Source organism: Pan paniscus, chromosome 3, assembly GCF_029289425.2.
Source record: "Pan paniscus chromosome 3, NHGRI_mPanPan1-v2.0_pri, whole genome shotgun sequence".
NCBI lineage: Eukaryota > Metazoa > Chordata > Mammalia > Primates > Hominidae > Pan > Pan paniscus.
The window spans coordinates 91,406,859-91,429,608 of record NC_073252.2 but is presented as its reverse complement, the minus strand read 5'-3'; the positions used below and the strand labels follow the sequence as shown (position 1 = coordinate 91,429,608).

Here is a 22,750-nt window from a genome sequence, read left to right as displayed (position 1 = left end):
TAGGAATGTACATGTCTTTTTTAAGGCCAATCAAAGTAGGTAAATAAGAATTACTAATCAGTGAGCTCCTCCCAAATGCCAATTTATGGTTCTCAGATATCTTATACTTGTTGCAGCATAGCTTCTCATGCCTTTCTTTTAATTTGTAACCAATTCCTTTCCATTTTATTATCATATATATATTATGATTATGTTTATAACTCAGTAATGTTTCCAATAGTGTTTTCATGAATTACCATGAAAACAATTGAATGACTTAATTGGTCATTTATTGCTATCTACATTGCATAACTCAGGAAGTTAAAAACGGGAAAATCTTCATAATTCCTTTGTAGTAATACACTTGGACCACTTGGTAAGAAGTAAAGATCAGTGGGCAAATTATGGAAACAAAGAGATTAGAAGAGACACCAAGTAGTAGAGACTGCTTTTATTATCATTCTTTCTTTTCCTCCATTTCTAAGACATATTTCTGTGGCTTTGGTGATGGTTGAATACAAAGAAATCTATATATGAAGAAATTTAGGAAAATTCTCCTAAGTTGTCAATCCAACATATGCAATCCTCACATCTCAATAATTATACCAAATTTCATTTATACCTAACATGAGTCCATTCTGATTCAGAAGGCAGATTATCAGAGTGGCTAAGGACATGGTTTGTGGAACCAGGATCTCTGATCTTGAAATTTATGTCTGGCTCCTGCTAGCTATATGGAGGCAGAAATTTAGTTAACTCTTATGTACCCTATTTTTATCCTTATAATGTAATTAGTGCCACTCATATGAAATTTTATAAGGATTAAATAAGTTAATATATATAACCTTCTTATAATAGGTCCTATCAAATGGTAGATGCTAGTGTTGGTTTTTCCCTACTTTTCTTCTGGATTCACTGAGGGCTTCACTGCCTTCCTCTGTGTCCTGAAAGACTAACTTTCATGGTCTTCCTTACTTAGGCTCCCATAACCTCTGACTTCTGGTTGGATTTGCAGTTGGAGACCATGAAAAGAGATAGACAAGAGGAGTGAGATCAGTGTATCCCTTATTCTCAGTTCCTCATAGCCTGATTTTGGTATTGGCAGTGATTCTCTTTCTTTTTCTGCACTGTAGCTCACTACTACTATGAGTGATGGTCTCTCTCCCATGGCTCTATTGCTTTATCTAGTAATAATGCTTCCTCCCATGCCTTATCAGTCTTCATGTAAGTCAATGCTTTCTGTGCATCTAGGTCCTGGTGATTCAACACTCCTTGTTGATTCCTCTAACACTATTTACATCTTCGTCAATAATACCTCTATTTAACTCTTCAATGAAATGTTTGAGAGCACCACTTATTTGCCCATGGGATCACAAACAGTAGAGTGCTGAATTGTGTAGTTTAAAATAAATATGAAGTTATTTCTTTCAAGTCAATAAAATATCAACAGTCATAAGAATGGGAATTTCAAAATTTTGGTAAGAAAAATCCATTTTATTAACCTGGTGTAATTGATAATATAAAATTTCTTAAGAAAAGAGGCAGTGGGTAGAGCTAAGACTAGATTTGAGTTTCAATAGAAGAAAGGAGGAAATACCTTCTTCCCATGTACACATTGGTCCTTTCCCTTTTCTCTTCTGGAAAGTGTTGGACGTAAATACTTGGAATATAAGGGGGTGGGAGGTTGCGTTTAGGTGACAACATCAAGTTGAGTATAGATCAAATCCTAGTTTCAGGGTTTAGTGAGGTAAAGCCTCAAGATTTGGGAGTTGCTGGGTGGGGTGAGGGGAGAGCGGTTCTCAGTGTTGAGTAGAAGAAGCTTGCAAGGCCATATAACTAACAGCTAGACCTGAAAAGGCACTTGTAGAAAATAAATAAGAAGGGAATGACTGGTTTCCATTCTCACAGTAGTTACAGAAAGACATAGGAAGCATGCAAAATTATTAAACACAATGGTTGTATATTGTAGTAATGTAATAAGTATAACAACCTGTTACTCAACTGGCACCCAACTGATAAGTCCATCATAGAAGACTTGAAAAAAAAAAAAAAACACTGCTTCCATGTCTCCAGTCACAAAACCATATTCAATATCTGCGCAGGGCTAAGCTTGCAGGAAATAGAGATTATTAAGAGTTATGAAGGTGAACCTGGGGTATGCAGGCGTTAACACTGTGTGAAGTGCTACTATTTCATGAACAAAATAGCAATTGTTTTATTCAGCCTGGAAATGAATTTAACATGATTGTACCTACAATCCTTCCCAATAAAACTCACTTTTGCCTTATTCAGATGTAAGCATTTTCAACTCTCAAGTCAAACAAAATTCTGTAGACACCTCAGTTCTCACACTTATCACAGTAGGACTGGAGACAGTATAATGTATCATTAAGAGGGAAGGGGTTAACGTCTAGAATCTGACTTCCTGAATTTGAATCCTAACTCTGCTACTTACTGTCTGTAAAACCACAAGTCTCAGGTAATACTTACCAGAGCAGTTACCACACGTAGAATCGCTCCTTGCATGTTATTCTTCAACTTCTTGTAGGTTCATGTATTTATGAACATTATACAGATAGTAAGTAGCAAAGTTAGGATTCAAATTCAGGAAGTCTGATTCTAGACCTTAACACCTTCCCTTAATGATAATATATATATATATATATATATATACACATACATGTATGTATTTCAACTTCTGGATGTCTCAGTTTCCTCTTGAGGTCAGAATATTACCTATTTCTTGAGAATATTGTGAGGACAAAATAAGACAATACATGCAAAAGACTTAGTAGAGTAGCTTGCACATAGTAAGTACAGTTAACACTCCATATCCACAGGTTCTGCATCTAGACTCAACTCCATAGATTCAACAAACTGAGGCTCAAAAATATTAGGAAAAAAACCCAATAAAAATAACAAAAATAAATATATAATTCGGTAGAGCCACTACTTACATAGCATTTACACTGTATTAGGTATTAAGAGTAATCTAAAATGCTTTAAAGCATATGAGAGGAGGTACATAGGTTATATGCAAATACTATATCATTTTATATCAGAAACTTAAGAATTTGCAGATTTTGGTGTGGGGGTTTCCTGGAACCAATGCCTCACAGACACCAAGGGTCAACCATATTTAATCGATCTGAGCTGTTTTTCTCTATGTGCATCAACCTAACAAGATTCTATGAATACTTTGAGGACAAGGTCTGTATATTATTTCTCTTATATCCATTACTGAGTCTATCATATAGTAACTACGAAATAACTATTTGCTTAAAACTGACTGAGGTTAATTGGACTTAAAGATTTGTTTTCTTTTCTCAAAGGAAAACAAAGCACATATACCGTCTTTCACTGCAATCATCACTGGAGTTTTCATGCTAATCACTGGAGGAAAGACTATTAATAATTTGCTGTACTTTAAATATCTGTCTTTTTAAATATTAATGCATCAATGTAAATGCATATCTATACCCTTAGTTACATACAGAAGCGAATTCACATTTAAGTTGTGAAATACTTACAATTATTTACCAAAAGCAATTAAGCCCTTTTAAAAATAATAACTAGGAATAATTTATGGGCCACAAAAAAAGAAGAATAGGTCACTCACTTGAATGTCCTTTCATAGAAAATATGCACAAATCCACTTTTTTGACAATAAAATTACATTGCATATATTTAATTTGTAGTAAACAATGTACAAAGGGCAGCAACTGGTGTTATAAAATTTGATGAACATCCAATTAGCATCAACGTATCAAAAAGTCTTCCTCTCCTATTTACTAATTCTGCAATTTACCTAGCCCATAGGAAAATCTTTTTCAAAATTAAAAACAAGTAGACTTTTCTGAAGAAAAATAAAGTACTAACTATGGACTATTACATTTTGAAACAGGCTATAAACTAGCACATGATTAAACACATTGGAATAGCAAAGGAGAATGTATGCCTTCATGGTTTATGGCTATTTAGACAGAGCCCATTTGAGTATTTTACTGTTTAAGAATATTTCTATTAACATCTTATTGTATGTATCTATTAGGAAAGAAAACTATAATGTATAGAATTATAACAGTTACCATTTATTGACTTTTTCATAAGTAAATGAAATTGTAACAGATCTTTCCCAGGTATACAGTAGAGTCTTCTTATCCATGGTTGCTCTTTCACCAGTTTTGGTTACTTCTCAATCAGCCATGGTCCAAAAAATATTAAATGAAAACTTCCAGAAATAAACAATTTATAAGTTTTGAATTTAACATTGTTCTAAGTAGTATGATGAAATCTCACACCATCCCACTGACATGCCCTGGATGTGAATCATCCCTTTGTCCAGCATATCCACACTCTATAACCTATAAGCCCTACACAATGTGATTGTGTTGGAAGAAAACAAAACTATCCACAGTTTCAGGCATCCACTGGGGGTCTTGGAATGCATCCCCCACAGATAAGGGGAAACTACTGTAATCCTATTCAACATTCACAGAATCACTAGATGATAAGTTCTATCAAGACAGAATTACATCTGTCATTTTATTTGTCAATGTCCTCAGTAATCAGCACTGAGCCTGGAATACAGTCGACAGTAGATGCCTATTAAACAACAGCTTCCCTTTGAAGTAGGTTCTTACGAGAAAAAGATTCTTAGTTTGTTAATATTTCACTATTACGGAATGTACATTTTACCAAATCTACCATTGTTTGGCATGGTCAGGGTTATGTTCATTTATAGTTTCAATGTTCACTATATGTTGACTATCTATGTTCACTACAGTTTTAATGAAAGAAGGCCTGAGACATACCTTTACTTTATCATGTGTAGAAAACTGTAGGATGGAAATTGAGCCTAAAATTTCTAAGAAAATTCCTAACACATGCACTGTAGTTAAAAGTCTGCAAAACTGTGATCCTGATCCACGTAAATTGAAGGCTGTGAAATATGACCATTAAAAAATCTTAGAAAGCGTATTTAGAATTTGTTAAAATCTCTTTTAAGATTATGTCATCAGTTAATAAAGAAAGAAATATAGGATAAAGTAACCTCCAAAAGTCAAAACCACGAGGCTCAGATAATACTTACCAGAACAGTTACTACACGTAGAACCACTCCACGCATGTTATTCTCCAATTTCTTGTCAGTCAGTGACCCATTCAGACCTGTGACAGGATTCCAGCACCCAAGCTGAAAGATAAGACAACTTTGGTCATTTTTCTGCCTGAAGAACCGTCCCATCACCTCTGTATAGTCTTTATGGAGAACTATGTGATAGCTCTTAGAATAATTGGTATGGAAAGAGTACTGCACAGGTTTTCTTTTTAAATAGGAAATGAAGTTATTAGATATGCCATTTCTTGCTTTTAAATATCATCATATGGCACATGACAGTACCCAATGTGCTTTAGGAGGCTCATTGAGGACATTTTACTTAATGAGGACTTATGTATACACCAATCACTCAGTCCCAGTAATGCACTAATGGGAAAAATAATAGCACATATAACTCTAACATAATGTCTTTTTTAATATATCAATTACTGTAAGTTAGATTCTCTAATAGTTTCAATGGTTTTAATTTGATCTTATATGGCTTTTACTGGGAAAAAAGACACTATTTTTAATAGGGTTAGAAGGGCAACTGCTTTTATTTGAAAAAAATCATGTGTATGTCTTTGTTTTCAAAGTATTCATAGCACATAAAACAATATAATTTGCCTTTTTGGCAGTGTTATCAATTTGCTTGGAATATTTTGGCAGCAGCCTTTCCCTTAAAGTCTTGCAATGACTCACTGCTCTTTACTCACCCAAATAGTAGTTTAATTTTACGCTGTTATATAGGTCTTATCTCTTGGAATGTACAAATCTGAGGGCTACCAGTTTTTAAATTACTGTCTATATATCTGAATGGGATAAAAATTGATGACTCTCAATCAAAAATATGGAGAAAAGAAAGAGATGATTTGACTTGAATTAGCAGATAACTGTTTACAGAACAAGGCTACAGAGAGAGAGAATGTTGTAATGCACATCTTGAGAAGAAATTTCCTATTATTCATCCTGAAAGCAGATCCATGAGCCTTCACATTTGGGAACATATTCCGCATGTGCACACTTAAAAATGTAACAGATCTTTCATCATATTCAGAGACTGTTTTGATTAACTGAATGGTCATAGGGGCAAATGGTTATTTGTGCTGTTTCCTCCTGATGATTGTGATTTATTTCTTTTTATTGCGGTTTGTCTGTAGCTTCCAAAGTCATCTACATACTGGCTGGCAAGTCTCCCCCACAAATAAACAATTTAGGTGCTTCCTATTAAAACCCAAGTTTCCCTTTAAGCTCCCCAAAAGGTGTTTAATTAAGAAAACGAAAATGTACATAATATATCTTAAGAGAAGGGAATGTCACAGTATAAACAGCAGAGCCAGCTTTTTCCTTATTAAAATAATTTGGAAAAGGCTGCTAATTGTTAGTTTAAACTGTAAAAGCACATTAAATTCATACAATGATATGTCATTCTTAGTTACATAAAAAGCCTAATTAGAACTTAGATCCAATTAGCAAATCCAAATGTGTTGAAAGTCTAATTATCAAAGACATTGTGGTCCTCTTGCCATATTTAAAACTTTTTGAAATTTCTTTTGAGCTTTTCTCTTCTGAGGTCAACAAAAGTCTATCTTCAATTACATTCCCTGATGTGTGCTTTTTCTAATTACTTCCTCAAGAGGATTTTACTTTCCTAGACCAAATAATATTGGTGGAAAAAGTGATCTATAACATTAAGTGAAGAGCTATTCCAATGTGCTATCTCCACATATTACAACCATATAACTTAATTTTAAGCTTAACGAATAGCTTTTAAGATATAATCTTGTTCGTGGTAAGTATGTCTAAGCTGCCAAAGCACACACAGGAATTTCTTTTCTGTTCCCCTTAAATTCGTCTCTTAAGTTTGGTGAACCTATTGTCAGTTTGTGTAAATAAATGACATCTATTAGCACCAACTTGACTGTACCATTTTGGTGTATTGAGTAGTCAAAAATATCAGCAACTGGATTAACAGTGAAACCTGAGCCATTTGTTTCAACAATGCTATGGACAAACATTTATAAATATATAATTTCCAGTTTCCTCAGAATGATGTTTTCTTTTAAACATAACTGAACATGGTCAATGGTTTTATAATTCTAAAGCATTCTAGTATTTGGAGGTTCCAAATAATGACAGCAAAAAAGCATTTGAAGTAGGTAGAATAGGTAAATATATCTCATCTTCTAACCTAGGCAATGACTTAAACATTATTTATACCATGTAAAATATTTCTTTTCATTTTAAAAATGTTTAATATTTGGCTAGACTCTCTCATACGTATTACAAGACAATAATTTCTCTCATCTGCTTGACAAAGACTTTTCACCTTTCTGTGTTCTCCTTTTTTTTCCGCCTGACTCATACATCCTTTGATAACAGCATTTGTACAGTTGTTCTTCTTAATAACAGCAGTCTAGATTTTAGGATTGGTAAGTTCCATTTACTTAGTTCTTCCTTCAAATGTACAAACAAATTTTAATGTTTCCTAAATATTAGCTGTGGATGTCAAGAGTTAGGATGCTCAAAGACTGAATTTGGGAGTAAAGAATGTTTAGGATACAGATTATCTGGAATACTAGAAATAAAGTACATTCTCTTATCACATATGATAATGGGGTATAACTAAGAAATTATTAAGGAAATAAAATAATACTTATTTCCTATATTGATTACGTTTTTGAACACTGTTAAATACTTTCTATGTGTCAGCCATGGTACTGAGCTTTTTATACATGTAAGCTTCACAATGACCATATGAGAAGGTGCCCTTACCATTATTATTTAACAGACAAGAAAACTAAGGACTTCATTAAGATCACATATATACTAAGAGGTAAAATTAGTATTTAATTCACTTCTTTTTAAAGTCCAGATACAGCATTTTTCATTGAGGTGTTGTTTTATAACTTATGAATCTTTTTCATAAATGTGATCTATTTAAGGTAGGAAGGGAAGATATTTCTACTTTATAGTCAATGACATTGAGACTCAGAATTGTTAAGTGTTTTGTTTTATACTCCTGGGCTCAAGGGATTCTCCCACCTCAGCCTCCCAAAATGCTGGGATTATAGGTTTAAGCCACAGCATCCAGTCTGGATTTCTCATTTTAACATTCTTTAATTTCTGTTCATATCCACTTACCTCCCTGAGGTTCATTTCAAGCTTTTTTGTTTGATTATAATAACTTTTTAAAATAATAAGCAATGAAAATGTGTTAGATTCAAATTGAATTTGTATCTGCAACTGGTAATGTTTCTTATTGCATAGCAAGAATGACAGGCATAGTGTTTGATAAAAACTAGAAGAATTTCACTTAGGTTCAAGTGTGAGGCTTATCTAACAAGTCCTCTGGTTTTGATGTCTGAATTCTCATTAATTTGACTTCTCTGGTTATGTGGAGGTGGTTGTTTTTGTCTGCTGTGTCTTTGATTTTGTTTCTGTTTTTTTTAACAATGAGTCCAAGACTAGTAAAGAGAACACACACACAAAATCTCATACTGTCTATTCAGCTGAGTGCTTCCTAAATAAAAAACAATAAAGATGGCCCTTGCAGCACATGAGACTTAGAGAAAGTCACACTGCTGATGGCAAAACAAGATTCACTATCTTCAGCGGTCTGGCAATCTGAAGAAAATTTAGAAGGGATAAAAAAAGTAAACCCAATTCAATTTCCTTTCAATTACAGTATATTGATTTTCTATAGTATTTTCTGGTTATTGATTTCCTATAGTATTTTCTGTCATTTTAAGACCTTAAAATGCCTAGTGCTTTAATTATTTCCTTCATTGGAGCTTTGGCAATAATAATCTTGTAACATTCTGTTAAAATTAATGTAATATCTTGTGTTCAACAAACTGGATTGATGTATTTGCATGAGCACAGTAGCCTGCTCCTAACATGTGTACTAATGATCAAGTTTTAAATATTTACTCTTTCTTCCTCAATGTTTCCACTTCTTATTTGCCATGGGCTGTAAGGAATGACTTGTGACTCTTGGGTTTTACATTATTTTTCAGGCAGTGTTATAATGTCAAAAAGAGCTGAACTGCTCGATTTTAATTTTATGCTCAATAGTTTGTAGGCTTTAATAACAGGAGTCAGGAGAGATCTTAATTGAATACCAAATGGAATTCTCTCCATTTATTAGCTTGTATTCATATGGAACAAATGAAGCCCGTCTGTACGACCAATGCTCCAGCTGCCGGACACAAAATATCCACTGCACTGAGGACCTATGCTACCAGCCACAATGTTTTGTTTACTTGATTTCTCAGCTGAGAAAAAGAGGGAACAAAAAGCCATAGGCAAAGCAGCTTAAAAGCCAGCCACTTAGAAATGTGCAGCATTTATTTGGTAGATATTCTGTAAGGGGATAGAAAGTGTAAAAAATACATATGGCAGGTTGACTCAGATACATGTTTTATAGAAGTAAATTGGAATGTTTTCCACTTTGACATGTGAATGAATGCAGTGTGCCAGTAATCTCTCCAATGATAATTTTCTTTATGGTATTTCCACCTGCAAAATAGGTTCAATTTGTAAAATGTGTTCCCTAGAGGATGATTATATGCTCCTAAGATTCTATTACTACAGTTTGGTCATTACTATAAAGTAGTAGTCGTTCTTGAGATTATGTGGAATAGCCTTAGCACTTGAGCTTCCTTCAGGAGAAAATGTCTTTGAAAAGTCAGAAAAAAAATCACATGGTTCAACCACTTTTATCTCCCTGTTTCACTACTGAAAACAGAACCTTCATACTATGTAACAAGAACTTGTTAACTGATTCCTACAAATGAAGAAAACATGAGAACCAGCATATATATACACACACATATATACACAAATATGTATACATATATCTATATATAGACAAATTTGAATAAATATATACATATATATGTCTATATACACATATGTATAACCCATAGATGTTTTATGCAGTCATAATAATCACTCTATTATCAACTAGCATTTAACTGATTTAATGATATCCTATTTTTATACGTTTTCCTTTCTTTTATAATTCTTCTGGTATAAAATTACCATTACACTACATTTAGAGGCAATATAGCATACCAGTTCAGATAAGAAGCTCTAGAAGAAGACTGATTGAGTTCAAGTACCTGCTCTAACACTTACTTTGCGTGTGCTGTTGGGTTTCAGTTTTCTCATCTCTCAAATGCGAATAGTAAAAGTGACTTCCTCATACAGTTTTTGGGACAACTAACTGATTTAAAATATGTTAAGTGTTTAGAAGTGTTCATGACACACTGAGACTAAAGAAATGTTTGTTATTATTTTTCCTACATAATCAGAATTCTTTTGTTCCTTGCTCAGTCTCATTTTTCGGGTGACTTAGTAGTCTGAGTGATAAAACATGCCCTTAAAACTGTGGCTTTCAACTTTTGTTGACTATTAGAATATTTTGTTGACTATTAGAATGGAAAGCTTTAAAAAATTCTGATGCTCCATCCAAACCCCAGGACAATTAAGTCAGAATCCCCAGGAGTATAAACAAGGCATCAGTAGTTTAAAAGCCTTTCCAGGTAATTCCAATGTATAGCCAAGGTTGAAAACCACTGCCCTAAAACTTGCTTCAGGCTGGGTGCGGTGGCTCACGCCTGTAATCCCAACACTTTGGGAGGCCAAGGCGGGTAGATCACCTGAGGTCAGGAGTTCAAGACCAGCCTGGCCAACATGGTGAAACCCCGTCTCTACTAAAAATACAAAAATCAGCCAGGTGTGGTGGCACATGCCTGTAATCCCAGCTACTTGGGGGGCTGAGGCGGGAGAATTGCTTGAACCTGGGAGATGGAGGTTGCCGTGAGCCGAGGGTGCCACTGCACTCCAGCCTAGGCAACAGAGCAAGACTGTCTCAAAAAAAGAAAAAAAAAAGAAAAAAAAAACTTGCTTCAACACACAGGGAATGCAAACTGATAGAATGGCTACTTAACCTCTTTTAATAAAGTCATTATTGGGGAAGACTGGCAGTGTGTGCTGAGTTAGAGTTGGGAATGTGGCTCAAATTAGTCAATATTGATTAGGATATTGTTTTAGAAAATTTTAAATGTGTCCTAAATTGTGGCATATTGAAAACGATATTAAGGAACAATGATTCATTAGCCCTAAATACAATTTAATGAGTGCCATTGATGGGCTTAAGAAATAAGCAGGGATGGGGGATAGAGAGGCAAAACGAGGTGAAAGAGAAAATGGAAAGTGGAAAATATGCTTGAACATTGGAGTATGTGAGAAGGCCACCAAAGAAACTGCTTTAGTTATCACTCAGAAGTGCTCTTCCCATTGGCTACCTGCTTCTGATCACCCAAACACCAATTTTAGAGCACAGGAGCAGTAATCCCCTTTATCTGCAATTTCACTTTCTGTAGTTTGTTACCTGAGGCAACCTTGGTCCAAAAATATTATGTGGAAAATTCCAGTTAATCTAAGAATAAAAACACTGACTTTAATACGGTTTTACTACGTTTCAATCTTCTAATTAGGTGGCCTCTAGGTATTCTGCAGATCACTGGTGGTCTTGATAGCCATTAATATATGTTTGTATTATGTTATTTTTCAACTAAGTCGCAGTTGGAAAAAAACATTTAATATTATGCCCTTGGATCTGTTACTGCATCACTAGCACTTGTGATGCAATAGAACACTTCGCCTGTACTGAAAGGGCCAAGAGTAAATGCCTTCTTTTGTTTTTTTGTTTTGTTTTGTTTTGCTTTTTGTTAAAACATGTCTATACAGTTGGCAGTTAATGCTGAATTTGTCAAATACCCCTTCCAAAATTATACTTGTATTTAAAAAATAAATGGATCTACCTAATTTCTATTGAAAAAAAATAATAATAATAAATAAAGTCATTATTTTGACTGGTTTCCTTTGTGAAAGCTAACTAGGGATATTGTCTCAAGTAAACTATTTTTTATAATAAATATGATATGAACCTATAAACTATGTGCCAGAATGATGACTACCTTGTCCACAGTTGTACTCCTAGCTCTTATCATAGTATTGTTGTATTGGTACGTGGCAGATTCGAATAAACAAATCCATGATTTAAAACTCCTGCTGTCCTCTTTATTTTTCTTTCTTTTTGGTTCTCCAGTTCAAGCTGAATGAAAAACCAAAATGTTTCCAACTAGACACCGTGTCCTAATATGATGTTGTATCCCTGAGAGTTTTCATGATTCTTCGGGGTCATTCCCCTCACTCAAATTCTATTAGCTTTCCTTTTCTATCAGATCACAATATTATTATTTTTTCTAATAATATTTTAGCATTTAATTATTACAACCTGATAAAAGTTGCTGGATTTTCTTCTCTTCTATTCCATTCTACCTTGAGACATTTTAAGATGTTCATTTTAAAATCACATTAAATTCTCACTGTCTTTCCTATCTCCTCCATTAAATAATTAACCACTTAAGGTCATGGGTACCATCTGAATCATTTTTCTGTCTATTACAGTGACTTTTACCATGTTTTGTACCAGTAAAGTAATTTTTATGAAACTGACAAGGTTAGTGTAAAGCATCTCTATTGCAATTTAGATCTTTACTCCTAAACAATAAAAATCTCAAGCTCAGCAATCTCCTTATATTTCACTATCACTTCACTGTCTCTGCTTAGATACCTCAAAGGGAGCTCAGATATCTCTAAGATTAAGCTCACTATCTATCCCTACTATCAGCTCAGTCCCACTAGCCAAAAATCAAGCTGTCAGTCTCACCACCTCTCAGATCCAATCCTTTGCCCAGCTCTGCCAATTTCACCTCTTTAAAAATGTCTCCTGAATCTATTTAACTCGTTCCTTCCTACCATCCTAGCCGAAGCTAACTTCATAGCTTCTCTTTACAGTCTTTCTTTGCAAACATAAATTCTTAGATTATAACATCTGCTTAAAGTCTTTCCATAGTTTTCCAGTATTCTCAAGATAAAGGCCAAACTTTGGATGTGGCCTACCAGAATTTGCATGATTTGTTATTATTTATATTCATAGATTCATGTCATAATGCCTTCCCTCTCATTCTTTGAATTCAAACCATATGAGTCTTCCTACGGTTTCTTGAGTAAGGCATAACCCTCCTACCTTGAAAATTTAAACACTGTTTCTAAAGCACTGACTAAAGCATATCAGAACCGCTAGGGGAGTTATAAAAAAAGATCCTAACACCAAAGCCACACCCCATGTCAATGAAATCAGAATCTGGGCATGAAATCTAGGCATCAGTATTGTGTAAAGTTATGAAGATGATTCCAAAGTAGAGCCAAATGTGAGAATCAGTGGTTTTGAATATACAGTTTTCCTTGACTGGAACAATCTTAAGACACCTGCAATTCTTTAATGAATTAGTAAAGTAATTTTTCCTCATCCTTTAGATCTCAATATAAACACCTGTAGTTTGGGGTAAACTCTCCTTGATCTCCTGCCCCCACCCCAGGCTACCTCATATCACTGTAATATAGAATCATGTTCCTCTCTTTTACAGTAATATTGTAGTTAAGTTTTTAAAATATATATTTTGTATGATAATATTTATTGCAGCAATTATCTATAAATTTCCACGTGTTCAAGAAAAATTACTGTTTTGTTTCCTCTTCCCATTTATTAAATACATAATTATTGGCACAAAGTGAGACTTCAATTTTTATTGGATACTAAACAAATTTAGATGATTTTTAAACAAGAAACTTAATACACATTAAAGTGATTGTACATCATTTCTTTCTTTCTTTCTTTTTTTTTTTTTTGAGACAGAGTCTTGCTCTGTTGCCCAGACTGGAGTGCAGTGGCATTATCTCGGCTCACTTCGGCCTCGGCCTCCCAGGTTCAAGCGATTCTCTTGCCTCAGCCTGCCGAGTAGTTGGGATTACAGGCACACACCACCATACCTGGCTAATTTTTGTATTTTTCCACCTGTTCCACCGTGTTGGCCAGGCTGGTCTCAAACTCCTGACCTCAGGCGATCCACCCACCTTGGCCTCCCAAAGTGCTGGGATTACAGGCATCAGCCACTGCGCCTGGCCTGTACATCATTTCTTATATGATGCTTTAAATAAGTATCTCAATACATAGCCAACACTGTGTTACCAGCTATCAGCTGAGATTTTTCCCCCTTTTAAATTTAGATGGTGAATTTCCAACTGTCTTTCTTCCTGAGAGCAGAAAGGTTAAACTCTGTATAGTAAAGACCAAGGAACATTTTTCAAAAGCCTTCAGTATGAGGAATAATGATATTACCTAACTCTGGAGAGAATAAAATAAGTTGTTTTATTGGAGCTATAATCTGAACAGTTATATACAAGCAACCATAGCTATAGTAATAATAAGAGTAATACCTAATCTATGTTAGATACTTTTCATCTATATTGTATCTCACTTGAAAGAGAACCACCAACATACAAATGAAATATAAACTGTTGAAACTTTTGGGAGGATTTCTCCTAGAAATCCTCTCAAGGAATCCAGCTCCAAGTCAAAAACCTCTGTATGATTTTGCCCTGCCCTAGGCAATACAAAGGCTTTGCCTGGGAGGCCTTCACAGAGGGAAGCTTCCCTCCCCAAACTGACTTGCACAGACAATGTGCTGCAGTGTCTGACGGGAGTTGCAGTCAAGGACTTAGGACCCCTGGCCAGCCATGTTTTATACATATTTGCATTCTTAGCCCAGGAGCCTCCATTCAGAGGCTTCTTTACTGGGGACTCTGAGATGAACCTTTCCAGGAGCCTCTGCCAAGACCTGCTTGTTGGGAGTAGTGGGTACCCTGGAGGACACTTTTCTCCATTCTGACTTAGTACTTGGTACTTTCCCATTCCTAGATCTTCCCCTTGCTTCTTCTCCTGCCCTCAGGTCCATAAAACCATAGGAACTTTTTGTTTGGGGTTCCCTGAGCAGTAAGACAGTTATCCAAAACTGTACTAATGCATCTGACCCTTGCGTGGTGCCATTTGTAGGGAAAATGAAACACAGGTGAAGCTGGCACTTTCTTTCTGGACTCTTGATTATACTATCACAGTAAGTGGAATAAAAGTTTAATCATTACTTTCATTTTGGCTTGTTGTCTTAACTGAATACTCCCACATCTGGCAGCTCAGCCCTCCCCAGCTCAGCTCAATTCTTAACATCTCCTATTTAATAATGGTGGTTTATATTTACTGAAGACTTCTTATGAGGCAGGTATTGTGCCAGTCATTAGATATTATTTAATCTTTTTTGCTATAATCCTGTCAGAATTATCCTGATATGATTATAATTATGCTAATTTTAACAGATGTGGAAATTGAGAATTAGAGGGATTAATTTACCTGTTCCAGGCTACTCAACTAACAAATGACATAGCTAGGATTTGAACACAGGCAGTGTAGCTCTAGAAACTGCTGTTATTTTTTACCTCAATCAATGAGACACTATTTCAGAGAGGAATTAGAGCAAGGGTCATGCAGACAGCCTTAATAGTTTTGAGTGCTCACTTCTCAAATTCAGCTTTGTGTTTTGGGGTCCTTCAGAAAACACATTTTTTTTTTAATAATAAACCCTTCTGTTTTGCTTCAACTATTCAAACTTGGTTTCTTTCATATGAGCTCAAAAATTTATATCTAACATATATGGACAGTATGGTAGATTTTGTGAATACATATCTAACTCAACATAGAGAAAGGAAGATATTTTTGAAAGACAGATAAAGAAGTAAAGAACATTAGGATGGGTGGTTAGATTTTATTTTCAGTAAAATCAGTTTTTTAAAAACCTTAGTTTCTCGATCTGAAAATGAAATGGCTTGTTAATGAAAAGAATTCTACACTCAAAACTCACAGCTTATTAGTGGTTGGGTTTATTTTGTGAATTTTTTTTATATTATCAGAAAACCAATGTAAAATATATAAACATTGATGTAAGTATTATTATTAGTAAGGATTAATGATATTTATAAAGGGGAAGCTTACGAAATAACTTATGTCCCCTACTAGACTGCAAGTTCCATAGGCAAAGATCTTTGCCTCTTCTATTCACTGACGTATGGCAAGCACATGGAACAGGCCTAGTATACAATTCACACACAATGAAAATTTATTGCATGAATAAATGGCTCTTATTTTTCTCAAAGAAAGAACTAAGTCTCAGCAGCATAGAGGAGTTTTGTGGCATGCAGGTTTTATTTCAAGATGAGGAATAAATCAGTTAATCTCATAAAATGTCTAGCTTGGTGATTCTACAATTGTTTAATATGATTGGGTTCACACCAAGAGTCATCCCTATGATGAACAAGAGAGGGTTTCTTATTCAGGTTTTCTAAATTACTCTTGCTAGAGATAGTACAATCAACCATTGCAATCAGTTTATCTGATGCTAAGACCGACATGACACTTGTCTAGGTCACTGTATGATTCTTCCTTTCCAGCTCTCTTGCTATCAGATGCCTTGCTCTTGCTGAAAATGTGCATGGAGTTCTTGGGTTTCATTGGTAACTATGAATCATCAGATGAGGAAGTATGCCTCTGAGTATTTTTATCAACTTTGAAGAGAATTTTTATTTTATTGCAGAGTATTCCAAACATTTAAACAATTGAAACTCCCATAAATCATTAACTCAACAGGCATGTTGAAAATGCTAGCATACTTCAAAAAAGAGTCATTTTTTCCTTGTGGATTTATGTGTTCTTCTAATTACTCTTTTGTTAATCCTCCTAAATATGCTTCCCATATCTGTGTCCATTCACAACTCTTAGCTATAACCATATATGTAAGATAAGCATGAGAAAGTCAGGCGTATTTTAAAAAGGAGGTCAGTACTAAGTGATTGATATGCAGCAAGAAATAATGCAGTGCATGATATGCAGCAAGAAACAATCTAGTGGATAATAATACAACCACCGTGCATTAGTGTAAATACATTATTCTCCCACCACTTAAAATTTATAATTAAGAAGACAGTTATTTATTAAATACCTACCATGCTGGTTTTACGGGGTACAAGGAAATATAGAACATCATCTTTAACCTCCAAGAGTTTGTGATTGTTTTTGAAATGACAAAACAGGAAAAAATTTTTAATGACAACAAATTCCACTAGGCAGCATATGACTAATTCCCAAATGACTGATATAAATAATAAGTGCTGAGTGTTTTACAAAGGAGATATTTGTGAGAAAGGATCAGATGTCATCAAAGAAAATGATAAGAAAAAGCAGAGCACTGTGTGGTAGTCTGCCTGCAAGATGGCCACAGATAATTCCTCCTATCCCTGTGCACACATACCATTCTTCTTTCAAGAGATGGAGTCCACTTCCCTAATATTGTTGCGCTCCAAAATTCATATGTTGGAACTCAATTGTATTAAAGATTTAAGAAGGTGATTAATTCACGAGGGTTCTTCCCTCATGAATAGGATTAGCTCCCTTATAAAATGAACTGAAGGAAGTTGCCTTCCCCTTTGGCCATGTGAGGATACTGTTCACCCCTTCTGCAAGATGTGCCATCTACGAAGCAGAGAGCAAGCCTTCACCAGGTATTGAATCTGCTGATGCCTTGACTTCTCAGCCTCTAGAACTCTGAGAAATAAATTACTACTATTTATGAATTACCCAAACTAAGGTATTTTATTATAGAAGCTCAAAAGGTCTAAGACAGCCCCTTTTCTTGAATCTGAGTTTGCTCTGTGAGTTTTCTCCAGTAAAATGTGGCAGAAGTGATGACATATGATTTGGTGGCATGAATCTTAAGAGATCTCACAGGTTTTTTCTTCTCATTTTTGGAAGCCAATCAAGTGAAAAAGAAATAAAGAAATAAAAAAAGGCTGGTCCAGAGCAGGGGAAAACCAAGGTTGTGAGTGAGATGTGAGCTGTGTAGGGGGTAGTGGCATCCCCATCCAGAGGACATTTCTCACAGCCATAGTCCACTAACAACAAAAATTAGAATTACAGCTGGTTCTCCCCAGCTTTCAAGGAGAGAAACAAGATTAGAAAGGAAGATTTTGGGAAGCTGGCAAAATAGAAAGCACCAGAAATCTGTCTCCCCATGTAGGCAACAACTGCACTGGCAGAATCTATCTGATATAAATATTCTGGAGTTCTGGAGTCTATTGAAGGCTTGAAACTTCCAGTGGAAAGCTTATAAGGAAAATTATGGTTACTTTTGATCAATTTAAGCTCTTAAAACAGTAGCAGCTACCTATCCTGACCCTTAGTCCAATGGCAGGCAGCCATGAATATGTTTCAGGAGCAACTTACATGCAGTTCACAGAAGCCAGCATGGGCAAAAGGAATGTTATAATCCAAATATTGGAGATCTGTGCTCTGATTGCTTACTGCTGCTTCTAATCACGGACTTGTAGACGAAGGGCTAGGTAGTCACTGTTGTTGCACCTCCCCTCCATTGTTGCACACCCCTACCCCTCTGGCTGAAGTAATTTCCAGGGGATTTAAATGGCCAGTGCCTGCTTCCCACCTTCATTTTTCTCTTTTCCTCTTTTTGGAGGTAGACATTAAATACTAAGACATTTAAAAGCAACCACATACACACGGGAAATTAGAAAGTCGCTGTGTATGCCCAGGGAAAGGTGCAGGCTCAAAAGAGACTTGAGAAGACCTTAAATTTACGTACATCTCAGATTGATCCTTTGCACAGAGACAGTCTAGTCTACAACATTTAGAACAAAAGGGGAAAACCTAGGAAATTTCTCCTAGGAAAGCCTAGGAGAAATAAGTACAATCTGATTGCCGGAGTTACTACATTACTACAGTCACATGTCTAATTTTCAACAAAAAAAAATTATAAGGCATCCAAAGAAACAGGAAAGAATGGCTCATTTAAAAATAACATAAAATAAGCCAACAGAAACTGTCACTGAAAAAGACATGATGGGGGACCTACTGGACAACTGTAATAAAGATGCTCAAAGAACTAAAAGAAAAGTAGAGGAAATCAAGAAATAATACACGAATAAATTATAAATGTCCATAAAGAGATAGAAAACTTAAAAGTAGAAGAAATTTTGTAGCTAAAAAGTACAAGTGAAATGAAAAAAATTTGCCAGAGATTTTCAAAGGTAGATTTAAGCAGCCAGAAGAAAGACTCAGCAAATGTAAAGAGAAGACCATGGGAATTATCAATCCAAGGAACAGAAAGAAAAAAGATTAAAGAAAAGTGAACAGAGAATAAGGAACCATTGGTACACCATCAAGTGGACAAACAGACGCATTATGGAGTCCATAAGAAGACAGAGAAAAGAAGAGAGGATATTTGAAGCCATAATGGCCAAAACTCCCAAATATAACAAAGAATATGAATATAAACATTTAAGAAGCTCAGTAAACTCTAAATACAATGAGCTCAGAGATCCACATTATCAACCTTTGAAATGATGAAGACAAAAAAGAGAATATCAAAAACATCAAAAGAGAAGTGATTAATCACATACAAGGGATTTTTGATAAAATTATAAGCATATATCTTATCAGAAATTTTGGAAACCATAAAGAAATGGGCCAATATATACAAAGTGCTAAAAGAAAATAAACCTGTCAAGCAAGAATCCTATATCTGGCAAAAATTTCCTTCAAACTAAGGGAGAAATTAAGGCATTTCTAGGTATACAAAAGTTGAGAGGAGTTTGTTAACACTAGACTTGTCTGGAAGAAACGTTAATGTGAGTTCTGAAGACGGAAATAAAAATACACTATACAATAATTTGAAGTCATATACGAAGAAATAAATATCACAGTAAAGGTAAGTACATGGACAATTATAAAAGCTACTATTATTGTAACAATGGTTTAATTCAAGAAACTGATATATTTAAAAATTATTAGTTTTTGTTTTTGGAACTGCAATGTGTAAAGGTGTAGTTTTAGGACATCAGCAACCAAAAGAAGTGGGTATGGAAATGTAAAAGAGAGAGTTTTGTGTATTATTGGAGTTAAACTGGTATAAATCTAAATAAGAGTGTTATAACTGTAGGATGTTAAATGTAATAGCTATAGAAAATATACAAAAGTCAATGATATAGATACATAAACATTTCATTACAATAATCAACTAAACACAAAAGAAGACAGTCACGCAGGAAGCAAGGGACAAAAATGCTATAAGCCATATAGAAAACAAGTTTTTAAATGACAGAAGTAAGTCTCTCCTTATCAGTCAGCCTTACAAAGGATAGAAATTCTACAACATGGATGAACCTTGAGGACATTATGCTAAGTGAAATGAGTCAGTCACAAAATAACAAATACCTTATGATTCCACTTAACATAAGTTTCTTGAAATGGTCAAAATCATAGAAACAGAAAGAATAGCAGTTGCCACGGGCTGGACAGAGAGGGAAATGGGGAATCATTGTTTACTAAGTATAGAGTTTCAGTTTTGCATGATGAAAGGAGTTTTGAAAATAGATGGGTGATGATGGATGCAAAGGAATATAAACGTACTTATTATCATTGAACTGTACACTTAAAATGTTTAAGATGGTATATTTTATATGTGTATTTTACCACAATAAAAATTTTTTTAAAGGCTGGGGTAGAATATTGAGTAATTAGAGGCTATGTGGAGAGAAAAGGGTAACTAAAGCACCTCAGCCAACAGCCAGGACCAAAGCCCCAGACATGCAAATGATACCATCTTCAATCCTCTTACCCTAATTGAACTATCCCAGTGAGCGCCATGTAGAACAGAGGTAAGCTATCCCCACTGAATCCTGCCTGAATATCAGATCCGCAGGAACCTTAGTAATAAAACAGTTGTTTTAAGACAATATGCTTTAGAGTATTTTGTTATGTGGTATTTCATCATTGAAACACATGGCTTGTCAATGGTCAATGAACAGTCAATGGTAGCCTTTGCCTCTGAAATTGATCGGACATCTAAGGCTTCTATTAGTAAGAAGTTGTACATATATGAGGGATATTCTCTTGTTTTCTCAAGACTTTCTTTTATATCTTAAAACTTTCCTTTTTAAATGCAAAATGTTTCCCAACTGCAACTCAGATAGACATTTCTGTATGCACTTGCATTTTGTGGAATTTCAATTTTCCTAATTGAAATTGAAAATTATCTATGCTTTGGAAAATAAGGCAAACTAGATCACGACTTGCTTTCAATGGCTGCCATAACAAACTGCCCCAAAGTCATCTGCTTAAACATCAAAAAATTATTCTCTCCAAGTTCCAGAGGACAGATATGAAATCAAAGTATTGGCAGGGCTCTATCCAAAGGCTCTAGGGGAAAATCTTTCATTGTCTTTTCCAGCTTCTCTTGGTTCCAAGCATTCTTTGACCTGTGGCTGCATAACTTCAATCTCTGTCTCCATTTTCACATGGCTGTCTCCTCTTCCTTTTCTGTTTTAAATCCCCGTATGTCTTTCTCTAATAAAGATACTTGCCATTAGATTTGGAGCCCACTCAGATATTCCATAACGATCTCATCTTGAAATTCTTTACAATTATATCTGCAAAGATATCTTTTCCCTATTTGATCACATTTACATGTTCCAGGGATTAGTTCATGGACATACTTTTTGTTTTTCGCAGGGTTGGGCACCATTTAACTTACTACAGATCACAATTTATAAATTCTCATTTTAGTGTCAAGCTTTTTATGAGGTCTGTTAAGTTAAAACACTATCTATTTGGGGAAATAGGTAGTTTTATGGGATCCAAATCCAATGGGGAGAATTGATGCTTTGTGTATCTCAATTGACTGGAATGTATTCAAATTAGAATAGAGAAAGTACTTACCAAACTGTTGTTGAGTTTGCTCCTACAGCATCTCTCAAATAAGTATCTCACTGTACTTATTATTTGAAATATTATCCTGGGCTTCAGTCACTTTACCTGTTTCTCCCAGTAGAATTTTGAGCTTTGTGATGGCTGAATCATCTTTTTATCACCATATCTCCAGCACTTTTGTATGCAATCGACCATTCATAAGTCATTCTGATTCAAAGTATTTTATTTTGTGCAATATGTTGTAATTAGTTTAATAAATATGTAGCGGGATTATTATCCCTTAGACATTTATGGCTGAGATATTGAGATGCATTTCCAATCTACCTTTTAATCTGCTAAATGGTAGGAAAAGATCTCTCCCCTTTTTGCTCCAGTCTATGTTTGACTTTCTAAAGTCAAGTGTAGAGAATGGAAGGGACAGCATAAGCTAGGTGTGATTACATACAGTCAGAGACATACGTAGTAAAATCAGAGGGAGCAAAAGTGCAACCCTCCTCAAATATTTTCAAAAAACTTTTAAAATCTATATTTTATCAATATATTAATTCAGTTAACATGTTGCTTGCTACTTATTCTATATTTAAATATATTACTTGTCTTATTGATAATAGCAAGTAAAGTGACGGAATAAACTTGATTAGATAATACATTTTAGCTGAAAGTTGGTCATATTTGGTTTATAATAAAGCCTTACTATGAAAACACAATTCTTTTTCATACAGTTTGCTTAGTGGCAAATCATATCCGCTATATGAAGCATATAGATTTCTTAAGGCATGTTTTATTAATGTGGAGAATAAAAAAACAGGTATCACTCTTGTCTTGCCAATAGTAATTTAGATCACAGGTTACTGAAGATAAAATCATTAATCAATCTTGGATCTCTATATACAGCAGGAATTATCCAAGGGATAATAGAGGAAGTTTTGTAC

At 34.8% G+C, this 22,750-nt stretch overlaps 1 protein-coding gene across 5 annotated transcripts in view; it reads right to left on the bottom strand.

The window, feature by feature from the left end:
* The window catches only part of GRID2 (glutamate ionotropic receptor delta type subunit 2), a 1,507,251-nt gene that overhangs the window by 406,548 nt on the left and 1,077,953 nt on the right, over positions 1-22,750 (bottom strand). For all 5 annotated transcript variants that reach the window (XM_034958923.3, XM_055111628.2, XM_003829901.5 and 2 more), the window contains one exon: positions 5,072-5,173. In XM_034958923.3, coding sequence (XP_034814814.1) covers positions 5,072-5,173 — 102 coding nt within the window. The remainder of the gene's footprint in view (positions 1-5,071; positions 5,174-22,750) is intronic.